The sequence below is a fragment of the Phyllostomus hastatus genome, unplaced genomic scaffold (assembly GCF_019186645.2).
Source record: "Phyllostomus hastatus isolate PE091 unplaced genomic scaffold, TTU_PhHast_1.1 phas_contig_40, whole genome shotgun sequence".
Classification (NCBI taxonomy): domain Eukaryota; kingdom Metazoa; phylum Chordata; class Mammalia; order Chiroptera; family Phyllostomidae; genus Phyllostomus; species Phyllostomus hastatus.
Window position 1 is genome coordinate 63,156,225 of NW_025333872.1, and position 25,902 is coordinate 63,182,126.

Below are 25,902 nucleotides of genomic sequence, written 5' to 3' on the forward strand. Positions count from 1 at the left end.
CCACAACTTATCCATTCTACAATTGGTAGACATTTAGGTCAATTGAAATTGAGCACCGTTACAAGTAATGTTTCATGAACGTTAGTTACGTGTATTTTGTGTACCTGTTTACATGTTCCTCTTAGAACATGGAAGTAGAATTGCTGCGTTACAGGGTAAGTGTGTGTGTTCAGTTTTCATAGATACTGGCAAACAGTTTTCCAAAGTAAAAGAGAGTTCAAGATAGTTTTTATTTTCAGTATTCCCACCAATACTTCATATCGTCAAGATTGAGTAGGAGAACTACTTAATATCTATAATGATAATTATAACTTAGCTTTTGGAAAAAGCCAGAAGAGGCTGGCTTAACAGGTTTAGACCACAGGCACGTCTGCACACACACTCTTACACTCTCTCTCTCACACACACACACACAGCAATCATCAAATGTGCCCGTCTCCAACTTTCCACAGACCCATCCAAAAAAACACCTTGAAGACAGTGGCCTTTGACCCCGTTCACTTTTGGCAATATAATTTGCAGTTTAGTTCTGCGGAAAAGCAGTTACATAAGAGAGAATGGTGCACTGCTGTGAGCCAGAAGGCTTTTGGTGGGGTAAGAAATACTTGAGGAGTTAATAACACTAGAATTTGCCAAGTGCTCTCAAAGTGTGTTTGGTGAGTTTTTATAATAAAGTAGTTTGACATAAATAGACCTCAGTTCACTCAATGAATCCAACAAACATTTTTTTTGGTGAGTGTTTCATTCCCAACCTTGCATATTGTAGAAATGCAAAAAGGATGAAAGATCGTGACTCATAAAGATAAAGGGTGCTCTACTTTATTAGTAGCCAAGCAAATGCAAAGCAAAAATATGAGATGCCTGTTTTTCACCTGCTGGATTGGCAAAAATTAACTCTGAGTGCAAGTGTGAGGTAGGGGTATGCACATACATGCTGCTCAAATGTTACATCCTTCTGGAAGGAAGTGCAGTATGCCTACTAAAATTAGAAATGTGCATATGCAGTGACTCAGCAGTCTTGATTGTATATATGAGTTCTACAGAAATCCTTAGATGTATGCAAGGAATCATACACAGCAGTGTTTACCCACAGTGTATGAGGATGAAAATACTCATCAGTAAAGGACTGGCATAGTCATCTGTAGTATCTGCAAACATTGGACTACTGTGTCATGATTAAAAAGAACAAAGTGTCTCTAAAATGGAAGCTCTGTGAGGGCAGGAAATTTGCTTTTGTTCATTCCTGTGTCTCCATTGACTAGAACTATTTATGCATGGAATGTAGTAGGTGCTCAATAATTATCACTTGAATGCATCTGTGAGCCCAAGGCTAGATCTCTAGATCATATTGTTGAATGAACAAAGCAAATTGCAAAATAATTGTATTATAAAATATGTATGCATACATTAAAGTCCATAAAAACTTCTAGAAAGGTCTAAACCAAAATGTGAAATGTGCCTGTGTGTTTGCATATTTACAAAAGCTTATCTGGAAGGATATATACCAAAGTGACAGCAATGATACCCTAACGTGCAGACAAAGGCAAGGGACCAGGATTTGGGATAGTATTCAGAGAAGTCTTTGCACTTTCCTAAAGAGTTAGAAATTTGGTGAAGGAGAATGGTTTCTTGTATTACCTGGGTAGTTACAAGATGATTGTAAAATGACATTTTCCTATGGGAAGATAATGTCCTTGTCACCTGGCAGGTTGAAATTTGCTGGATGAGGATCTGCTCTCTTGGAGCCCACAGCCTCCACCCAGGTACAGCGGGGTTGGGCTGCTGGATTTAGTTTCCCAAATGCCATACTTTGAGTATATGGAATAAACTGGAAAAAAGCCATCCAGTGAATCTGCATATTTCTTTAGGAATAGACTAGCTATTTGTGTGTTTCCATCTTTGTTCTGATATTACATTTGTAGAATGCATTGAAGTGTTGTTTTGGGGGGTTTTGTTTTGTTTTTTTGCTAATTGCATTCACACTTCTTTACAAAAAGGCCTTAAAATACTTTAGTAAAGGTATTTTACTAATAGGTAATAGAAGTAGGCAGTAAGAAATATGGAATGAAAGGATCAGGATTTGTATTCCCTCATGATTTTTTGCTCATCGTGTGGTGATCTATAAGGTAACCCTCTCTGGACCTCATTTTCATATCTGCACAGTGAGGAAATAGGTTTTTGGTCCCCATGGCTCTCTTTCCAGTGCTCATTAAGAAATATGTAGCCTTTGTGGTCAATTAATATGTGACAGAGGAGGCAAGAATGTACAGTAGGGTAAAGACAGACTGTTCAATAAATGGTGTTGGGAAAATTGGACAGATACATGCCCCAAAATGAAACTAGAGCACCTCCTTACACCACACATAAGAATAAACTCAAAATGGATTAAAGACATAAATGTAAGACTCAATACCATAAAAATCCTAGAAGAAAACAGAGGCAGTAAAATCCAGACATTTCTCTCAGCATTTTTTTTTCTGATATATCTCCTCAGGCAAGGGAAACAAAAGAAAAATAAACAAATGGGGCCACATGGAACTATAAGTTTTTGCACAGCAAAGGAAACAATCAACATAAATTAAAATTCAACTTATTGAATGGAAAAAGATATTTGCCGGTGATACATCCAATAAGAGGTTAATATCCAAAATTTATAAATAACTCATACAATTCAAAACACACACATGTACACACAAACAACCCAATTAAAAAAATGGGCAGAGGACCTTGAATGAATACTTCTCCAAGAGGACAAACAGATGGCCAATAGACATGAAGAGATGCTCAACATCACTAATCAAAGAAATGCAAATTAAAACCACAATGAAATACCACCTCACACCTGTCAGAATGACTATTATCAACAAATCCACAATCAAGTGTTGGCAAGGATGTGGAGAAAAAGGAACCCTTCATGCACTATTGGTGGGAATGCAGATTGGTGCAGCCACTATGGAAAGCAGATGGAGGTTTCTCAAAAAATTAAAAATGGAACTGCCTTATGATCCAGTGATTCTACTTCAAGGTATATTTTTGAAGAGCCCCGAAGAAAGAATATATGCACCTCTGTGCTCACCATGGCATTATTTACAATAGTCAAGATACAGAAGCAATGCAAGTGCCCATCAGCAGACAAGTGGATAAAGAAAATGTGGTACATATAAACAATGGAATATTACCCATTCTCTTTTATTGCCATAAAAGAGAATGAAATCTTACCATTTGCAACACCCTGGATAGACCTAGAGGGTATTATGTTAAGTGAAATAAGTCAGTCAAAGAAAGACAAATGCCACATGACTTCACTTATATGTGGAATCTAAAGAACAAAATTAACAAACAAACTAAATAGAAACAGACTCAAATATAGAGAATGGAGTAATGGTTGCCAGAGGGAAAGAGGATGCAGAACTAGGTAAAAAGGTGAAGGGATTAAGAAGTTTAAGTTGGTAGTTACAGAATAGTCACGGGGATGAAGTACAGCATAGGGAATATAGCCAATAACATTGTAATAACATTGTGTCATGCCAGGTGGACACTGAAAGTATCAGGGGCAATACTTTGTAAAGCATATGGTCCTCTAACCCCTATACACCTAAAACTACTGTACACCTGAAACTAATACACAATAATATTGACTATTTTTAAAAATGATATATAGTAGAACAGTGGGCCATCTAGGCCTTTGTTTTATTCTGGAAGTCACAAAAGAGGGACTGCCCTGCCTCCACCTCAGTAGAATTGGGGGTTTTTCAAACTATGTATGAAAGGTAAGCTCCACTTCCATAAGGGATGCCATGCATTTTGGATCCATGCTGTGCAGTTCCGTGATGCAGTGTGGCTCATGGCTTTTCACAGTTGATTAACTGCTTGTACTTAAGACAGAATAGCTAACCCAGTGTTTACTAGGTGTCAAGCACTGTGCTAAGTGTTTCACATGCATCAATGTGTTTAACCAACACAATAACTTCAGGGGGTGGGTTCTGTAATTATAATCATTCACAGATAAGCCAGTAAGGTGAATGACCAAGGCACTTATCCAAGTAAATTGCACAACTGAGTCTTGAGTCAGGACTGTCCAGTGTGGATACAGAACCACCCAGGAAGACCCAGGACCACTTCCAGTAATGTGCTTATATATGTACATCTGCTCCATACAGAACTGCTCTGTCCTTTGAAGACTTTTCAGTAGGAATGGAATACCCACTCTCCTTAATAGCAGTAGCCATTACTTAGTGAAGTCATCTGCAAATCATGAATTCCTTTCTCCCTTCCCTCCTCCTCTGCTCTATAATGATTTAATTTGCTGGCATGCGACATTTAGATTAAACTCCTTTTGAAGTTTAAGTGGAGTTTTTATCTGGAAGGAAAAACATTTCCTTTGTCATGGTTTTCAGATAAGTTAGACAGCTATTGGTCATCTATGAGGTCTAGTGCAATTTCCTTTTCATTCACATTTTTCTCCATTGAGCACACATAGCTCATTTAATGTTTATTGCTAACATTTGCCAAGCACTGTGAGTAAAATATTCACCTCATTTAAATTGAATTTTGAATGTTTCCTTGGTTATTGAGTAATTCCAGGCCTTTGGGTCCCCTGGGTTTATGTTGACAGCTCCTTTCCCTTCAAAAAGAAATAGTCTAATCACTTATGTCATAGGCTTTCTTAATAGATTTTTTCCCTAGGTCAAAGAAAGTCAGAACATAATTTTTCATCAGTAAATAGTTTGATTATTACAGGGTTGTTGTAGTTGGGTCCTCTGGGAAATTGTGAGATCTCTGTGTTTTGCTTACAGCAGATTTGTCTTGCTGTATTCTGAAAGATTGAAGATGTACACCAAATATGCACCATTGTTCAGATTCACTACTGCCGATTCATACCACTCCTGACGGGAGTCTGCAGGCTGTGTTTAGGGTAAGGCTCCGACAGACAGCTGTGCCCCGGGCTTTCCTCTGCCTTGTCGGAGATTATTGTAGAATCTGGACTCGGTTCCCATGACTGATCCATTTTACGTATTTATGTTCATTTAGGAGCTGGATTTAGCATAATGTGTATATGGCAAATACTGTCTTGGCTTTCTACTAAGATACGTACTCTGGGGAAAAAAAACAAGGTTGAAGAAACAAAGTTATGTTTCACTTTTTTTGTTTTGTTTTGTTAGAGAATTGTTTATTGAGCGCTTCACTCCTCAGTGGGAGGCAGGTTTCCTTAAAACATGTGTAGTAAATGAACCCTAATGGCTAGCTTATAATGCTTTTGTTCTGTAATTGTTTCTGATCTCCTCACCTCAAAGCTAGAGAACTCCGCTGTAACTTTTTTTTAAGGAATAAGCATTGGCACACCATCGAGCCTGTTTTGCCCCCAAGCTATCCCACTTTAGTTCTCCTAATTTTTTCCAGTTTCTTTCTTTTGGAGAAGGTGGGAGGTTTCGAGTCCGGACAATCAGTGGGCCTACTTCGGCTCTGGTGAAAACAAAACCTTCCAAGATGGTTTTTTGCCTGGCAAATGCTCTTTAAAACTATTTGAGACAAAACTTAGTTTATTTCTTTGAAGCTAAGCCCCTAAAACTTGTCCCAGGTTTTACCCGGAGGCATCTTTAATTTGCTGTACCAAGAAAAATAATCCTGTTTCCTAGCAGCTAATTTGTACAACTGCATTTAGGCGATAGTGCTTTTACTGAGCCAAAGTCCGTGCGCCTGATGCTTTGGAAGGCCAAAACTCCACTTGGAGGTTTAGTGATTGAGGAAGCGCCGACCGAGAACCTGGGAGACCTAGTGGTGCCTGGGATCCATCTTGTTCGCTGGACCAGGCCACAGGTTTTTAGGAGTTAGGGGGAACAGGCATGCGGAAGTGCTGGTGGGACAAACGGGGCACATTTTAATTGGAGGACCTTGGACCTTGGCCATTTACGGTAAAAGGGCATCAATAACAGATCCTCCTGGACAACAGACCCTTGGCTTCTGAACAGGTTCTGGTGTTCAAGGTCCAGTTATGTCCTGGTCCTTTGTATCTGTGGTTGGGGTGGGGTGAACCTTGTTTCTGGGTGCAGCAGGAGGCCAAAGTTCTCTCCTCTGCTCAGGTTTCGACTGCATAACTTGTGGTTTGGGTCTGTTACCTCTGAAAAACAACTCAGCACCTTGTCATACAGGACAGGACCATTTTGAGCTGGTTCCGTGGCTACAGTGCTTCTATTCATCCCCAGCGACAAGCTCTGTTGGTCCTTTTGATGATTCCATCATGTCATCATGTGCATTTCTTGGATCTTTCTGCTTCCTCTGACATTACCAAGGGAAAATACTAGCAGCTGTTAGCTTTCAGCCCGGGCTCGCCATGTCTTACTGTGGCCCCTACTATTGCTCGGTTAACACACAGAGCAAATGAGCCTGAACACACTGAATCCAGAGACCGAAAATAAAGTGTGCCGGAGTCATACTGGCAACGGCAAAGGCAGATTAGGTTTGTTTTAACAAAGTGGCAGAGTGACGAGGGCCTTCTTCTGGCTCAGTGGAGTAGACTGTTAGAGGACCCGGGCCCGAGATAACTGAAGGCCAAGGACATCATGCCTGGGGACCCACCACGGTGAATAAACACACGAAGGTGTTTATATCATCTTTCAGAAGGCAGCTCTATCACAAGTGATTTTCTAATACTTACTCAGCTGAGAGGCTTCATAATCTTCAAACAAGTTTCTCAGATTCGCGGTTTCATTAATTATTCTTGTTGGCACTTTCTAATGCTGAGTTACGACCATTTGTTATTTATTGTTACTGTCCCATAATTAGAAGTACTATATTTATATCAGAAATAGACAATTTTTTTGTTAAAGGACCAGATTATAAGGGTTATAGGCTTTTTATATAGATACTTACATAACCGCTGGTCGGCAAATCACAGCCACCAGCTAAGGAAGGTTTTATTCACATATTTATTAAATAAAACCTTCCCTAGCTGGCGGCTGTGATTTGCTGACCGCTGGTGTTTACGATCACCTGGTCTTTCTTACCTAGTAGCTCTTCGCTCTCACACACACACTTCTACAATCATTAATCCTTGACTGTTGCCTGACATCAAAAATGTCAATGTGAATGTGAAGACAGTTCCTTTCCTAAAAGATCTCACAGTCCCAGGAGAGGGACGAATACGTACACTCTCATGTCAGCTCGCTCACTGCGGGTGCTTGTCACTGTTCAGTGTGAGGGACGCTGCTGCTGGCGTCCAGGGCGGTGTGGCCAGCTGAGGGCGCTGGAACGGCCCCACAAAGAACATTGTGATGAGTGGCAGACATTCCTAAGCAGCAAAAAGAGGGCAGTGCATTTTAGGAAGGGAAAATATTTATTCCTTAAGGTAAGACATTTATTTTGTGTTTCTTCCTATCCCAACATCAGATAATGCCTTAGATAACATCAGCTCATTGACTATGGAGAATGCCTCTAGAAATTCTAAGCAAAAGCACATTATTCAGTAGTTACAGAGCCAAATAGGTGTACCATTTAAAGCATTTGACTTAAAGTTTGTTACCTAATGTAGTTTTGAGCAAAATCTGTGGTCTTTTAATTTATCTTTTTAACAGGACAGGTTTTTAAGTAGACGATTTCTAAGGTCCCATCCAATTCTAGATGCTGTGACTGTAATTAGAATGCATATCAATAGCTACTTTTTTCCTATGCAGAAATCTGATTTGATTTGTTCACATTTCCAGCTCCCACTTAGTCAAATTTCAATCAACCCTATAGCCCCTGAGCTATGATACTATGGAACAGTGTACCATATGCAAGAAACAAAGTAAGGATTTATGGTATCTGAAGTTGTATAGCACCCGAATGCCACGTCGCTGGAGAGGGTGGTCCAGCCACAGCCAAATCCTGGCTCTGCCACATTCTAGCTTCGGGACTTCGGGCAAGTTCCTTAGCCTCTCTGTAACTCAGTTTCCTTATCCACAAAATGGAAACACTATTGGACCTGTCTCGTGGGCTTCTTATAATGAGTAAATGCCTTAACATGTGTAAAGGTCTTTGAATTGTGTTTGGCAAAAAGAAGCACTCAAAATGTGTCAGTCATTATTAAAGTGAAGATAATTATTATAAATAATCTATTTCTAAAATTCTATGTTAAAATGTTTGGAAATTGCTACAGTGTGATGCTAAACAAAAACGCAGGTAAAGAACGTGGGAGGTGGGGGCTGGGTAGGGCAGGGGAGAGTAATGGCAAAATGGGGACAACTATAATTGAACAACAACAAAGATTAAAAAGTGCAAGTAAAAAACTCTGTGGAGTATTTAAAATTCCCATTTAGTTACATAAGAAACACACTAGAAAACATACTGACAAGAGTCACACCAAAATTTCAGTAATCTTTGATAAGCTATTGTGAAAATATAGCCCCTAATGAATTATGCCACTCAGAATTTAGACCCTTCTGTTTTCTTCCTGAACTTGAGCTAACCCCATATAACCAGTAAAATGCAGCAGAAATGACACTGTGTGGCTTTGGAGACTAAGTCATAAGAATCCTTGCAGCTGTCGTCTCACTGTCACAGAGCACTGGCTCCAGGGAAGCTCGTTTTGTGTAAGAAGTCCAGCTACTCTGAGACCAGCACACTATGGGGAAGCCCACTCTAGCTAAGTGGAGAGGTGTTTCAGTGGTCCCTGCCTGCTGTTCTAGCATCCCAGCCCAGGTGCCTGACAGTGAAAGAAGAAACACTTAGGTGATCCCAAACCTGGTGACATCTGACTGGCACACCTCAAGTGAGAACTGCCCAGCTTAACTCAGTCAACCCTCAGAACCATGAGATACGATCATACAAGGTCTGTCCAGAAGGTATGCAGCCATGTAATATGAAAACCAGAGACATTTATTGAAGAGGATACAAGAAACATTGTACATAGGACAATGATGCCTCAGTCCCCTTCAAAGTTGGCACCTTGGGACCTCACACACCAATCACCATCAGTGCCCTGTCGTATTTTCCTGAATCTCATCAATGGTCTGAAATCTCTTCCCTTTCAAAGGTGATTTTTGTTTTGGGAAAAGCCAGAAGTCGTAGGGCGCCAAAGCTGGACTGTAGTGGAGCTGAGTCCACCTGGGTGATTTGATGTTTTGCAGAAAAACTCCACATGAGATGTGATGCATGAGGGGTACATTGCCATGGTGAAGCTGCCAATCACCATTTGCCCATAGCTGTAGCTTTCCAAATCATCCGAATAGTTTCTGTGGGGGAATGTTCGAGCTTAATGCAAAATTTGATGCAGATTCTTGCTCTACTCATGCAGTCATTTTGAATGTCGGCCACACAGTACACAGTCTCACTCAACAGCATCTACCACCTCCACTAAGTAGTACAGTGAAGTTGTCGTTGTTTACACACATGCACTGCAGTCCACTCTCCTTGACTGCCAGTTTACACCGATGTTGTGCAAACTGTCCTCATTATATTAACAGTGGCTGGACTTTTTCTGGACAGACCTCGTATATGTTGTTTGAAGCCACTATGCTTGAGGTGGTTTGTTATGCAACATTAAAAAAAACCTAGAACAATGAATTTTCTGTAGTAAGAATGTATTATATTTAATGAGAACAGCAATAATTTAATCTCATTAAATGCTACTTTCAATGTAGTTTCAACATTAAGAATATTTGTAATGTGTGATACATGTTTTTCAGTTGCATATTGGGCAGTTCTTAGTCAATCTACAAATTAAATTGACAACAGCAGCTATTCTTTAGCCATTCTAAATAAATAGGAATTTACTGGACTTAGCATGCTCATAAACATGTACAGGGTACTCCAGGGATTACTGCTTAGTAGTGTAAAAGTTCTATAGCACCCATTACAGAAAATCTCCTTTTTTTCTAAGACACGTGTATAAGACTGTACTGGACAGTGATGGAGAGAGCATACTGAGATGCTTTCCTGATCAGACTGCCCTCCGCTGGAAGATCTAAACCTCTGGTTCCGAACCCCTGGGGAGTCGCCCTAGTCTCCAGAATCTGGTGAAAACTATGGGGTCTGCCGCTGCTCTGCTTCCCCCGGCACACACAAACACACTGATAAACGAAATGTTGCAGACAGCATCGGGGCTCCTTCGCCCACTGAGGCCCATGTGCGTACTTCAGGTTAAGAATTCTGGTTCAGGGCATTGTTAGTCCTTGTGTTGCAGAGCATTACATATAGGTCCTATGCATCGATGTTGGTTATATCCAGGAGTCGTTAACACTTTTCTCTTTTATCAAGTCCATAATTTTAAATTTTATATCACAAAATTAATAACCTCTGCCAAAACAATTATCTGAATTAAAATCTAATTTCAGACGTTAGTATTTTTTTCCCTTTTCTTTTTAAAATTAACTTGGGGTAACTCTCCAGGTGTGGTACTTTACAAAAACCTGTAGAGTATACAACTGATGCAGTACAGATTTGGGTGGAAAATTGTGGTGAAGAGTAGATAACAATTCATTAAAAGTATCCGCCTCTCTAGGTTGTGCACGTCCTAGGTGTAGATCTGGCCCAGACCTAGTGTCTGTATAGAGCTTTCCTGTGTGTGTGGTAATACACCGTGAGGCCAGATACTGGAGGAGTAGTCCTTCGTGACTTTGATCTGTCTGTGTTTTCTGAGGTTGATTCCTCTAAGTTAGTCATTGTTCTGAATACTTTCGGCCTCATCAGTAAGAGAAGGTATTTCTGAAGACATTTGAGACTATGTCAGCAAAAGTAATTAAGGAAACATCGAACCCTTGTGATAAAATATAATCATTAAAATACATGTATTTTTGAAGACCAACCAGGTTTTTAAAGAATTCTCAGAAGTTTTTGAGTTGAGGTTAATGGCAGGTGGGGGTAAACCTTTCAAAAAATTGACTTTTTTCTGTTGTAAGTACTCTGCATTTCAGTAATTGGTTATTGTCTCATTTTCTAAGTAGCTCACATTTGAAGTAGGTGAGAAATCAGAAGAACTGTGTAGAACTTGCTTTAAATATTTAATTTTGCTTTTCTTTAGGCTGTTCAAAAGATTTATGTTGATACAAATTATATATGTATTCAAATTCTATAAATGTATATATGATAGAAACTTTTGAGTTACATATTCTTTGGAGGTGATGGGGTTCAGGACAGACTGACCAAAAATATGTCATTTTGACATATCAATTATTTTGAATTAAAGTTATTTGAGAAACAGCCAGTGTGAGAACACTATGACCATCCCCAAAAGCAGAAAATAAATCTCCCCTGTGAACCAAAAGAATAGAAGGCTACTCCAAGGAATTCAGGGCCAAAAGAGTAAACAGACCTTGTTACTTATCCATTAACTTGCTACCTTAAGTAAAAACCCTTTATTTTGTCAAATCTTGACAAATAGTTGTTTCTTTCACTTTACTCAATTAGGATATTCTAGATTTCTTTATTTTTAAATATATTAGATAAAAACAAACTATTCAGGGGTCATAATAGGAAACACTTGTTTTAATATTGTTTCAGTTTAAATATTAAATTTCTGTTGCCCTCTATAAATAAACAAAAGAAATTCAGAATAATCTGAATTTCTGAATAATCTGAATATAATCTGTTGTTTATCTCTTTTGTCCTTCAAAAATATTTCAGTATCTTTTGCCCCCCCCCAAAAATTGTGTATGTCTGTATTTCACTAAATTATTTACATCATTCCTTATAGCAAATACATTTAGTTCATAGCTAAACATTGTAGCTGTTCATTAACATGCTCTTCTATAACTTGGAAAAGCTGTAAGTGTTTCAGTCACTCCTAGATCCTGTTCGGCCACAGAAACAATAGCAGACCTTAATTGGAGGCTGATGGTGGAGGGGTTAGCATCCAGCACCTGTAATCCCCTTGGACTGCAACTTTGAAAACTCGAGCCACAGATCACACCAATAATGGTGATACAGTTAACAAGAAAAAAATGCTTACTTATTCTGTGATGATAAAAATAGTGATTCAGCACAATTGTCTGTTAAATTTAAAAGTACTTTTAATAATCAAATTGTACTTATTATGTGCTACCACTAGAGGTCCCTAAATCCTGAGTCATGTTTGCTACATGCAGGCCACTGCTTATTAACCAGTTTTTTAATGAGAGCTAAATTTTTATTCTTTAGAATCAGCTTTAAAAATTTTACGTTTGGCCCTGGCCAGGCAGCTCAGTTAGTTGGAGCACTGTTCCCGTACACCAAGGTTACAGGGTTCTGTGGAAGAACAACTCAATCGATGTCTGGCTGGCTGTCTGTCTGCCTCTCTCACGTTCTCTAAAATCAATAAGCAATTTTTAAAACTTTACTTTTAATCCCATCTGGATGCATAAAACAGCAGCATCTAAGGATGTTAGAGGGGTGGAAAGGCCAGGAGGAGGAGTCGCATGCAGTGGCAGGGCAGCAGAACTCCTTGGGGGCGAACTGGAAGCACAGACTGACTGCTGCTCTGTGCACGAACAGCAAGTAAGACCGCCCTCTCTCCTCTCCTTCGGTCTACATGCCCTGTCTTGTGCAGGCAGTGGTAGTCTGTCATAATTATATTGTGATACAGTTATGTTAATCTATTGTAATTATAATTAGGCATGATGTTTTTTCAATAGGGGTAAAAAATGGAAGGTGCTTTAGCTAGAATAACTTTGATAGGGCAATGCTTTCGCCACCTACAGTTAGGTTATATGTTACAAACCCTATTACTTTGAATATAAATAAACAAATATTCCTGTCTGCCCTGCACCAATTTAGATATTCATTTGAATGCCTGCTCTATGCCAGGCAGAAAGATATATGTCCTCCCTTTAGCACTTTATGGCCCTGGTTGGCATGGCTCAGTGGATTGAGTGCCAGCCTGTAAACGAAAGGGTTGCTGGTTGATTCCCAGTCAGGGCGCATGCTTGGGTTGTGGGCCAGGTCCCCAATAGGGGGTGCTGGGGAGACAACCACACACTGATGTTTCTCTCCTTCTCTTTCTCGCACCCCTTCCCTCTGCCTAAAAATAAATAATAAAATCTTAAAAAGAAAGAACTTTACAGTCTCTTTGGGGAGATAATTTAACTGACAACTGTAGTTCAGTGTGGTATGTTTAACCTAACTCTTCTGTTGGTTCAAGAGCTTAATTTATTTCAATAAAAAGATGAGCATTATAGACTACAGCACTGTATTGTAAACTTAAAAATTTCCAAGAGACTAGATCTTAATTGTTCCCATTACAAATAGATTGTGTTGTATAATGTGATAGAGATGTGACATAACCACCTTAAACATATTTATGTGTCAACTATATCTCAGTAAAAATAAATTTTAAAAAAGATGAGTATGGCCCTGGCTGGGTGGCTCAGTTGGTTGGAGCATTGTCCCACATACCAAAAAGGTTGTGGATTCGATTCCTGGTCAGAGCATATGCCTGGGTTGCGGTTTGATCCTTGCTTGGGGTGTACAGAAGGCAACCAGTCTGTGCTTCTTTGTGTGTGTGTGTGTGTCTCTCTCTCTCTCTCTCTCTCTCTCTCTCTCTCTCCATCACTCCCTCTCTCCATCACTCCCTCTCTCCCCCTCTCTCCCCCTCTCTCCCTCTCTCTCCCTCTTTACTTTTAATCCCATCTGGATTGCACCCTCCCTTCTCTCTCCCTCTCTCCCCCTCTCCCTCCCTCCCTCTCTCCCCCTCTCTCTCCCTCCCTCCCTCCTTCCCTCTCTTGCTCCTCCCCTCTCTCTCCCTTCTATCCTCTCTAAAATCAATGGACATACCCTCCCATGAAGATTAAATTTTTAAAAAAAGATGAGTGTGTGTTTGTGTAATTATGCCTCCTCTTACTTCAGTGATCTGAGGTTACAATTGGAATGAAACTATTTTCCCCAGCAGCAGTCAGTGATCTTTTATAGTAGTAGCAACCCACGATCTACCATTGGGTGTCTATTCATAACAGGGTTTGTCTTTTTTTAGTTTGAATTAATTACCTCAGAGTAATTTTCTCAACTAAACTATTATGTTTGCCCACTTTTGCAGTAGGCTTATTAAGTGATACTAATAAAATTAATCTGGGCAAGAATTTTAAAATACAGTATTTAAAGGTATATGCTGTTTTTTAAAAATCCATTTGAAAATGGGACAGTAGTAGTTTTAATAGTAATTTATATTTTGATCACTAGATGGCGGTAGACACACATGTATAGCTAAGAAAAAAATTATAAATACAGCTTAAGCATATAATACTTTCAGCATTACATACTATAAATATTTTCTTATATAGCCCATAAGAATTCTATTGCTACAAAATTTTTGTTTTTCTGGCCAAAATAATTTCACATATAACCCTTATACATATAATACATTCTAAGGCACAGCCTCTGCCATTACTTTGATAGTCACTCATTAAACTCTTCTGTTCTTGGCTACTTGTTTTATTTTTCTCTTTCTTAAATTAGCTCTATCTTATGGTACTAGTGCCCTCTTTCCCCTGAAAAAAAAATTTATTTTAATTTTTTAAAGCTTTTGGAATTAAAAAGCTTTTTAAAATTACATAGCTTCAGGTATATGGAGAGATCCTAGAGGTTTACACACAAATGTCCCATAGAGCAGAATATGAGAAAAGCACAAACTGTTTTTGTTCTTGGTCTTTTGCCATCTGGGTATTGTTCTCACAGTGTAACATAGTCTGTGATTTTTCAGTCTGGTTGTGATTGATTCTTGCAGTGTATTATTTTATGAAGAGAGATGGCCTAGGTTGCACATAGTTGATACCTTCAGTATTTATGCTGTCATTAAAGTGAGTTATATCACGTGACCAGAAGAATTCCAGAATTTGGGTGGTACTTCTAGCAGCAGTGACATCGGCATCTCAGAGGCCCAATGACAGCATCGGGGACCCAGGTTCCTTTCAGATTTCTGCCAGGCCATTCCTGCTGTGTCGGACTTGTGCTTTGTGTTGAAGATAGTCACAGTTCAACATAGGACGTGGAGGCATGGCAAAGCCCAGAACAGAAGAAGGGACATGCCCTCCTATGTAGGGATTTTTGTTTGCAGTGGTGTACACGATGCCAAACCCCCTGGCAGAGCTCTCTTAAAGCCCCATGGGTCTTGCCTGGGTCTCCTCCACTGTCCCAAACGATTTATTGTTTGGGGAAGGAATCACCAAGAGGGATTAGACTCAGGCACCCAGGCCTTTCCTGAGCACCCAGCTCCTTCAAGGAGGGTGAAACCTCAAAATCACAGTACTTTCCAAGAGGTGGGGGCAGGGGGTGGATTCGGGCAGGCAGACAACAGTGTTTTCTGCCATTTCTGGTTTTGTTTCATTTTATTTTGTTTTTTCCATTAGAGACTCTTCTTTCCTGTCCTGAAATGTACTCTTGAAAGTTAACTTTCTTTTCTGTTATTTCAAGCTCAGGACACCATACAGAATTCCAAGGGTGGCCTGTATCTATTGCAGTTTATCATTCAATACGACCTCATTCATGTCGTACTTTATTTACGCGTATGTTCTTTTCCTAGCAGTTAAAGGAAGTCAGAACTAGGGCTCTCTGTGTTTTTCAGTACCCAGAGAATAGCATCTGTAAAATGCTTTGTGAATGTAGTAGCATTTCAACCACATCTGCCGTTGTTTGCTAAGCACCAACCACGCTGAAGACACCAAGGAGGTGCATCTGACCAGGACTTCGGGAGATATTGCCGCCGTCTGCCTTGGAGCTCAGCCTGACCCCTTGGCCTCTCTAAACACCCAAAGGGGCAGAGGCAGCAGTCCCAGCTCGGTGCTTCAGGTTCTTCGGTTTTCACTGTCAACTGCAGGGCCTCTGGACTTTTCTGGCTTGTTTTTCCATTTGGCATCTCAGTACCTCACAGAGGCTGTTAACAGACAGCTCTTCTAGTCCTAGTTCCATCTGCAAGAATACTCCTCTCTGACTGAGGAACCCACTCCCTTCCTGGCTACCTCATGCCAGAGATGAGTTCATGGCACGTCATCAGCATATTTATTGGTTTGTTTCCTATACTCAGCAAATATATGTTGAATGATTAAAAGAACATTTATCAATTGGTATTTCAAATACAGTAACGTTTTCTGATTTGACAATGCTGATTATATAGTTTGTTGTGTTTTAATAATTTATCAGTTCTTATGAAGTAGCCAAAAATATTATCAACTGACATTTTCAGTCATCGCTATGTTTTTAAGTATAGAACAGAAGTAATCTTAAGAAGCAGCAGTAGGTAGCTCTGGCTGGTGTGGCTCAGTGGATTGATCACTGGCCTGCAAACCAAAGGGTCTCCAGTTCAATTCCCAGTGGGGGCACATGCCTGGGTTGTAGGCCAAGTTCCCCAGTATGGGGTATGGCAAGGGACAACCACACATTGATGTTTCTCTCCCTCTCTTTCTCCTTCCCTTCCCCTGTGTCTAAAAATAAATAAATAAAATATATTTTTTGAAAAAACAGTAGTAACTGCTGGATTTTTTAACCTATAGTTTTGAAAGAGATTGACTTGTTTGAGAACACACTGAGTCCAAAACAATGGAAAAAGAAAAGAAAAATCTCTGACATTTTTATTTTTCAGAAAACTGTGGAATATATTTTCCAGAAATAAAAAGAGATCCAGGCAGGTATTTACACAGTTGTCCCGAATCTGTAAAAAAGTGGCTTCGACAGCTAAAGAATGCTGGGAAAATTCTTTTGTTAATCACCAGTTCTCATAGTGATTACTGTAGACTCCTCTGCAAACACATCCTTGGGTAAGTGATGAGACATTCTGTTGTCATGGTCTTATAAACGACGGATAGCAGATCAGACTACTGATTTCTAAAAGTGCTTCATCATGGCCTTGTGAAACAATGCTGCGTGACAAACAGTTGTTTCTCATAACACCTCTCAACACCTGCACCATCCCCCAAGTACATGTTGGCAAAGCAACGTTACCGGGGTTCCCTGGGCTCATAGCTTGCTGATGATCTAGGCTTTAAATTCTCTGAAGGGTGCATGGCACACATGTCCTCTTCCATGCATCTGGTTGCTCAGCTTGGGATGGTCACTGAGGGACAGGGCCCCAGGGTGTACTCCCTGATGGAGAGCCGGAGAGGAGCCCGTCTGCAGCCTTTTCCGTGTGGGGCCACATCTGTACCATGTAGCACAGCCTGGATGGGACTGACATCCATGGAAATCGAGGCCGTGTAAATGCAGACTTGAAAATGAGACAGACATGGTTCCAGCCCTGCCTTGCAACACCCTGTGTGATTTGGGGCAGGCGGTGTAACCCCGCTAAGCCTGTTTCATCACCTTAAAAATGCAACATTAGCACTTCACAGGTTTGAGGGGGTATTTATATACAGGTCAGGTATTAGGCAGAGTAGTTGCTAAGTTTCAGTAAGTGTTAATATTTAACGTCATTTCATTCTTCTGGGCAATGCCAGGAAATATCCATGGTCAGATTCCAAATCCACTTTAAGTAGACCCTTGCTCTAATTTCAGCAAATACCAGGAGTATGAAGCAAGTTCTGGCTTCAAATCAGACCCCTGGCTGACCTCTTTAGCCTCCAGTTCCCTATCCCTGAACACCTGTGGGTACAGGTGGGTCTGTGGTGTCCTCACCGTGTGTGAGTGGTTGGTCTGCCTTCCAGATCACACATAGGCTAGGGACCCTTACAGTGAATCAAGGCTGGAGCCCCGGCTGCCTTGGAAGGTGCCTCTGAGAGACCCCTGCTCTCAGTTCCACGGTTCCCTGGTAGTAGAACGGTGCTTCTGAGTAAACTCTCTGGGGTCTTCATCCCTCGTTCATTAGCACAGATAACCAACGTTTTTTCTTCCTACTGAATCCCTCTTCAGCACAGTTTTGATGTGTAAATGTATCTGGGGACCTTGGGTAGACACTGTCTCTCCAGTGCAACAGGGACCGGGACCCTCAGGAACCGGGACGCCAGTCCTCTGCCGCCATCCCACGTAATCCGAAACACAGTGTTGCATGTAGTACAGACCGAAAACGGTTACTGTTGTTACCTAGGAATGGCCTCGTTATAAGACTATGCTGACTTTCAAAATAAAGTATCTTCTTCACTTTTTGAACATTCTCTGAAGACATACCTTTGAATATTTCTAGCTATTAGAAACTATTGAATTCACTTGCTGTAACTGTCCCATCACGAGAAAGCTTAGCACCTAGGGTTAATGTGCTTGTTCTTTTCTTACCTTTGTATCAGGGTGTAGTTCAGGGATACTCTTGCTAAATCACCTTATATTCCCACTGCTAGGTTTACCTGAAAATGTACAGGAAGCATGTAAAAAGTTAATCAAAAGAAAAGACATGATGATGTGGTCAGGTAGATAGGTGAAGATTAAGTTCTGTTCTATATAGACCATTTTCCTTAAAATAAATTTATGAAAAATTTGTTGCTTTTCAGGAATGATTTTGCAGATCTTTTTGACATTGTGATTACAAATGCATTGAAACCTGGTTTCTTCTCCCATTTACCAAGTCAGAGACCTTTCCGGAGACTGGGTAAGTTGTGTTTTGGGTTTTTTCTTCTTAAAGTTAAGATTTGTCCATTCATTTATTCAATAAATAATCTGTCAGCTAACAACCCCATGCAAAGTACTGTGTTAGACGCGACAGGGGTATAAAAGAGACACTACATCTTTTTTCCCCTCGTGGGAGAGAAGAAAGACAGTAAACCTGTGTTCATACTAAATTTTACTGTACCACATGGTGTCATAATGATTTGTCTGTCTCTCCCTGACTTTAAAAATGAAGGGCATGGACTTTATCTTAGTTTTCCGGGCCTATATAAGTGCTTCAGTAAATATTTTAGGGACGAATTTGTTGCAATAAATCAGAGTCAGTCATTGTCTAGGGCGGAGCCTGCAGAATACATGCAGGCCGTAAACAAGGCCGCAGCCCTCTCTCCGGGGGCACACGTGCGGCCTTCAGGGAGGGGCGGTTAGAGTTGTCGCCCCTGTAGAAGAGGCTGGTAGAGAGCTGGGATGAAAGGAGTAAACAGCTTTTTCAGATGAGAATAGCAGGGCGAGGGTGGAAAAGGCGAAGGGATTAAGAAGTGCAAATTGCCAGTTATAAAACCAGTCACAGGGACGTAAAGTGCGTCATAGGGAATGTAGCCAGTAATACTGCGGGAACTATGTATGGTGCCAGGTGGGCACGGGAAACATTGGGGAACACTTTGTAACCACTGTACTGGAGACCTGAAGCCTGTACAAAATAATATTGAAAGTAAACTGTAATTGAAAAATTTTTTAATTGTATATCTGAGCAACACTGTTTGTAGTAACAAAAAATTGAAAACTACGTAAGTGATCACCAGTAAGGGACTGGCTTAATAAATTATGATTTTTACACACACTGAAATACAATGCAGTTATAAAAAATAATGAGGAGGGGTTTTGTATACTGATACAGGATATTTGCTGTTTATGTTAAGTGAAAAGCAAAGGTAAAACAATACTACTGTTTCATAAAAGAAAGGAAAAAATAAAATATACTGATGCAGTATTTCTAACTTTGAATGTCTTAGTGCTACTTAAAAGCACTATTCAGCCCTGGCTGGTGTGGCTCAGTGGACTGAGTGCCGGCCTGCGAACTCGAAGGTCGCCCGTTCAATTCCCAGTTAGGGCACTTGCCTGGGTTGTGGGCCAGGTCCCTGGTTGGGGGTGTGCAAGAGGCAACCTATCCATGTATCTCTCACACATTGCTGTTTCTCTTCCTCTCTTTCTCCCTCCATTCCTCTCTCTCTAAAAGTAAATAAATAAAAGATTTAAAAGCAGTATTCAGTGTAAGACAGGACAGTGGCTTGGTTCTCTGCTCACTGAGGAGCACACAAACAGTGAGATTCAGATGCCGCTCCACAGCAGTAGGTGTCAGACGCTGAGGGATCCTCAGGGCACCAGACGATGCGTAAACAAACACGTAAGCAAGTCAGGAAACCCACGAGGTCTTGTTACATGCTGTGGAGGAAGTAGCCGCCTGGTGAGGCCACCTGGAGTGGCTGGCCAGGTCAGGCCTGTCCGAAAGGTCAGGTAAGGTGACTTGCAAAGAGGGACCTGAGGGATGAGTGAGGAGAGGAGCGGAGGATGGAAGTTCCTGGCAGTGGGACAAAGTCATGCAAAGGCCCAGGGTGGGAGTAGTTTGGGGGACTTCCAGTGACAGAGAAGAGGCCTGTGATTCTGGCAGCTGGTCATGGGGAGGGGTAGGGTGGGGTTAGGGAGACAGGCAGCCTCATACTCTGTGAGAAGGGGTCTGGGTGTTATTCCATGAGCCATCTGGAGCTATTCGCTTGCAGTGGAAGAGTGATACAGGGACACCGTTAGCTGCTAGATGGGGAATGGATTGGACGTGGGGAGGGATAGAAAGAGGGGAAGACCCAGAAATTGCAGTATCCCGAGTGAGCGACTGCGGTGGTTTGGTCTGAGGCAGTAGTCCTGGAGGCGGGGAGAGCTGCACCCTGGGGCAGAGGCAGGCTTACAGTTGTGGTGTGCCAAATACAGAGTTTATCCTTGTATTATTACCTGTTATTTCCATACAAGCAACTGTAAACCGCCCTGCGTATTTCAGAAACATTATCGAGGTGGAAAACACAGGACTTGGTGATGCTTTAGGAGCAGATGAAAAGAAAGGGGTGATCAAAATGACTTCCAGGTTGTTGATTTTTCTTTGTTTCTCAATCAGCTGGTGGGTGCATGGTGATCCCACTTACAGCCATGGGGAAGAATACGGAAGAGGAGTGTGGGTGGGTGGTGGTTATGACTGTTAAGAACTCACTTTTCATCATATTAAATTTGATATGCCTTGCAGTTGTCTAACTGGAGCTGTCAATCAGGAAATTATGTAAATGAGCCTGGAGCCCAAGAGAACAGGTGTGGGCTCAGGACATAAACTGGGGAGGCCTCCGCACAGAGAGAGGTACTGAAGCCACGGGCTCACACGAGATCAGATACGGAGAGAAGGTAGATAGGCACAAGACCCAGACCAGGCTTTGACACACTCGGACATGAAGGACAAAGAAGAGAGCGGTCCAGGAGCAGACAGAGTGTAGTGGGGGGAACAGGAGAGTGCAGGGTTCAGAAGCCAGAGAGGAAAGAGGCGAGTGGTCCTCAGGGCAGTGCTACTGAAAAGCCCCTGGTAGCAGGCAGGACGGAGATGGCCGGTGTCCTGACGAGCAGTGGGAGGGAGAGCAGACGGCAGTCTCTGGAAGGGCTGACTGAAGACAGTGGAACCAGTGAGCATGGACACCTCTTTCCAGGAGTTTAGCTGTGACGACAAAGAATTGAGGTTTGAGCTGAAACAATGTAGGATCAAAATCATGTGGTATTATTTTTTAACTGAAAATATCAGGATATGCATATATGCTAATGAAATGGTCTAGGATACTGGCTTTTACCTGTGAAACTTTTGCTCCTCAGGACAAATTTGGCAATGTTTGCAGACATTTTTCGGTTGTCACAACTTGGGAGGCAGGATGCTGCTGGCATCTGGTGGGAAGAGGCCAGGGATGCTGCTAGACAGCCTGCTGTTTGTACACAGGACAGCACCCTGCTGCCACCAGGAAAGAATCATCTGCTCCCAAGCCTCAGTGGTGTCAAGGTGAAGCAGCCCTGGTCTAGTAGAAATCCTTACTATTAAGAAACAGTCTGTTATGAAGGATTCAAATAATACTCTTTGTATTAAGCCAGAAAAAAATTGTTATGTTTTTCTCTCTTCACAAACTTATATTTAAGTACATAACTAAGTACTCTAGTTTTTATCTGAAGTCCTTTCATATTTGTTGCAGTCTATACCTGCTGTATATCTGTACTTACTCCATTCCACAAGTTTTTGTTAAAATTTTGCACACACAAATATCATTTATTTCTATGTTTGCAAAGTGCTCATAATAGTAGGGGCTCACTGAACTGCTGACTCCCCCCCACCCCACAAGGTTCCTTCTTATACAGGTGCTGGAGCCATGCCTGAGTGTGGTCTGCCTGATCGGGTGCGCTCATCCGGCTAAAAGGTACATGATTGTCAAACTGTATTTTCAGAGGATGACGAAGAGCAGGAGGCACTGCCATCTCTGGATAAACCTGGCTGGTACTCCCAAGGGAATGCTGTCCACCTTTATGAACTTCTGAAGAAAATGACTGGCAAACCTGAACCCAAGGTATTTTCCTCCGGAGGTGGAGTCCTTGATGCCTACTTGCAGACACAAACCATTATAAAGTAAAACCATGACTCTGAATGCATTTAGCGTAGTTATCCGTGGGAAAAATAATCTGCCTCTGCTTATCTTCCAATCTGTTCTCTTACCTCTTCTGGTTAAGGAGACTGGGCCTTTCCTTTGTTCGTGTAGACTAGGTCTTTTTCTGTAACAGAGAAGAGCAGAAATTCAAGGCAAGGGGCCGTAGATCAAGGGGATGCACCAGATTAGTGTGCAGGATATCGGAGGAATGATATGTTGGTAATGATCCCTAAAGAAAGATTTTATGTGTAAAATAAGCAATAACTGAATTTACAATGCAGACAGACTAGCCTAAAGACCCACTTGCTTTTGACACCATCCTGGTCACGAGGTTGATGTTAGACACCGGTGCATTTTTAACAACAGGACCCCTCATCTGAAAAATGTTTCCCAGGAGCCCTGTGAGAGATCAGGAGAGGTCGGTGGGTATCAGCCCTGCTCCATTGGCTCCCGTGTTGCGACAGCCCCCTAGGAACGCCTGAGGGGCTCAGTGGACAGTGCACTTGGACTTGGAGTTTCTAACTCACAACTCCCTTTACCTCGAGTTTTCACCTGTAAAAGGCATGTGGACTGGATCAGTGGATATCATAGTCTCCGAATACCAGGGGAGCTTCGCAGAGTCCACTCACCCACCCCCACTCTTGGAAATTCTGTTGCAGCAGAACCAGAGCTTTGTGACAGTGGCTGTGGCATGCACTGGGCTCATCTAGCCCCCTGTGACAGTCGCCTCTAATATCTCACCAGCTCTTCGGTTCTCGGGGCAGGTTTACCTGGGCACATATGGATTCTCGATTCTCCAGGAAAAAAATGATCAAAATCACTTATTTTCTGCCTTTTTTCTGTCTGCACATGCATTGTGTAACTTCTTAAAATAAACCTGGCACGCTGCAAACCAAATGGGGCAAGTTGATGGTCACCTGTAAAGTTATTCAAGGGAGTTTAAGATGCTTATACAACTTTTAGGAGAATTGTTTTGTCTTCCGTGAAATGACCACCACTCTTTCACGATTCTAATGCCTCAAACAGAACTGTCTGTCTGACCCACAGGTTGTTTACTTTGGGGACAGCATGCACTCAGATATTTTCCCAGCCCGTCACTATAGTAACTGGGAGACCGTCCTCATCCTGGAGGAGCTCAGAGGCGACAGGGACTGGAAGCCTGAGGAATCAGAGCCCCTAGAGAAGAAGGGGAAATATGAGGTAAGGGTTCCTTTTAGTGCTTTCTCCTCTTATCTTACAAAGGGCTTGTTTATGCCCAGAGATGAAATCTGTTAGCAGTTATTGCGGTCTTGCTGTCTCCGCTCTATAGTTGATCTTGTTGATAATTTTTAAATGATGCCAAGATAACACAGGTCTGTCTTCCCTGCCCTCTGCTTCCATCCAGCGCTGTGGCAACATGGATGATTTTGGGTGGTGCTGAGGCTGCTGGATCCTAACTCACTATAGTTACACCCTTTCTCTTCTCCTTGGCTACAAAGAAGCTCTTGTGCTCTCCTGATGGGTCTAACTTAACCAGATCAGTAGCTCCCTTAGACTTAACTCCTGAGCCTCCCGAATGAACTTAGGTGAAGACATGAGGTAAAGAAAAGTAAAAGGTATCATGAATCTAGAAAGGGAAAATAATATTAAGCAGAAAAGATCAAAAAGTAAAATGGATACTTCCAAATTCATCCCAGTGGAACAATTATAAAGAAGGAAAACCTCAAGCCCAAAGAACAATATCAGATGAAAAAATGCCAATAAAAAGAAATAAGCTATCAAGCCACCAAAAGACATAGAAGAACCTAAGTGCACATTACTGAGGGAAAGAAGCTAATCTGAAAAGGCTACATCCTGTCTGATTCCAACCAGATGAGAGCCTGGGAAGAGGAAAAATATCCCCCAAGAGTAAGAAGAGCAGTGAGTGCCCGGGGTTTGAGGGGAGGGGAGTGAGCACATGGAGCACAGGACTTCCGTGGTGGTAAAACTACTCTTCGTGGTCCTGTAATGGGGGACATGTGCCATTAGGCATTTGTGAAAACCCATAGAGCTACACAACTCGAAGTGTGAACTCGGACGTAAACTATGGATTTTTGTCCATAGTAATGTGTCAGTATTGGTTAACCAGTTGTAACAAATGTACAACATTTAATGCAAGATACTAATAATGGAAGAGGCAGAGGAGGATGTGGGACAGGAGGGGAACATATAAGAATTTTATGTACTTTTTGCTCTATTTATCTGTCCACCTAAAGCTGTTCTAAAATAGAATGTATTATTAAAAGAAAAAAATAACTATAACGAGGTCCAACAAAATGTTAGGATAAGGGAGTCAGGTTGCTACAAGGTTTCCATTGAGCAGCCATCAGTCTTCAACGTGACATGGGAAGTTCTTTGGACTACTGGAGTTAAGAAAGGGCTTTCAAACAACTTCCAGCAAACCTGAGTGATTTTGGGAAAGGCTTTCACTACAGAGAGATTTGGTTTCTTCAAATGATTGAGAATGGAGATGCAGTGATGAGAAAATGAGCAATCAGTGGGAACAGTGCCTCTGTGGGGTGCCCACAGTAGCCCCCTCCCTCCACCAGACCCCTTTTTTCTTGTTAATTAGTTATGAGCACACCATAAACAAAGAATCATCATTGACTTCTAGACTGGAAATGGTGAGTCAACAGCTTGAAAATTTTAGTTCCCAAGATAAAATTAAAAGAAATAATGTTTCTTCCTATTGAACTCCATGTATTTCAGAACACACGAAATGTTTATCCTAAGTGGCTGACGTAAGTAAGAGCTTATTGGATTGGCAGAGATATCTCAGGCCACTCACTCAGGAGATAGCCACTCGAACCCTGTTCTCTTGTTGACCATGTGTGCATGCTGAGTTTTTAATTTGTGCAAGACTGACTGCTAAGTTTATCGGGGACTTATCGTTGGGTCCTACACACTTCATTTTTACAGAATGTATTATGGTCTGAGGATAAAGGGGGTGGGAACTGGAATACGCAAATAAAGCATAACTGCCTGGAGAGGATGCGAGTTATTAAAAAATAACTTTTAAACGGGGCACAGTGGAAACTTCATTGAGGAGAATTAGGGAAAATTTCATAAAAAGTGTAGAATGCGAAGTAAACATTGAAGGACAGGTACATTTTCAGTTGGTGTGTACCATATTCTTAGGAAGATTGGGACACAGATGAATGTCTACAGGGAGAGACTAGAGAGAGAGAAGAGAAGACAGGAACTTGGTAAAGTCCTGAACAAAAATAGGAGTGCTTCTTGCTGATGTTCAGAAAAATGGCATCAGCCCAGGCCGGTGTGGCTCAGCTTCAGTTGATTGGAACATTATCTCATAAACCGAAAAGTCAGGGGTTCAATTCTCGATCAGGGCACAAACTCAGGTTGTGGGCTCGGTCCCAAGTGAGGGCACAGACCGTCCCCACTCAGGGAGCATATGAAAGGCAACCAGTCGATCTCTTACTCTAACATGGATGTTTCTCTTTCTCTCTCCCCCCTCTCTAAAATCAATAAACAGGTCCTCGGGTAAAGATTAAAAAAACAGTGTGATTTCTTTTGATTAATGATATACCTGAGAAAAAGCATAATTAAAAACCCCAACATCAGGATGAACAGATTACATCTATTAGTCTGTTTGGGCTGCTATAATACCATATACTGGCTGGCTGATAAATAACAACCATTTATTTCTCACTGTTCTGAAATCTGGAAGTCCAAGATCATGGGGCGG

At 41.5% G+C, this 25,902-nt stretch overlaps 1 protein-coding gene across 2 annotated transcripts in view; it reads left to right on the top strand.

The window, feature by feature from the left end:
* The window catches only part of NT5DC1 (5'-nucleotidase domain containing 1), a 115,090-nt gene that overhangs the window by 82,479 nt on the left and 6,709 nt on the right, over positions 1-25,902 (top strand). For both annotated transcript variants that reach the window (XM_045843773.1, XM_045843774.1), the window contains exons 7-10: positions 16,520-16,694; positions 18,354-18,451; positions 21,982-22,100; positions 23,226-23,378. In XM_045843773.1, the coding sequence (XP_045699729.1) occupies positions 16,520-16,694; positions 18,354-18,451; positions 21,982-22,100; positions 23,226-23,378 (545 nt within the window). The remainder of the gene's footprint in view (positions 1-16,519; positions 16,695-18,353; positions 18,452-21,981; positions 22,101-23,225; positions 23,379-25,902) is intronic.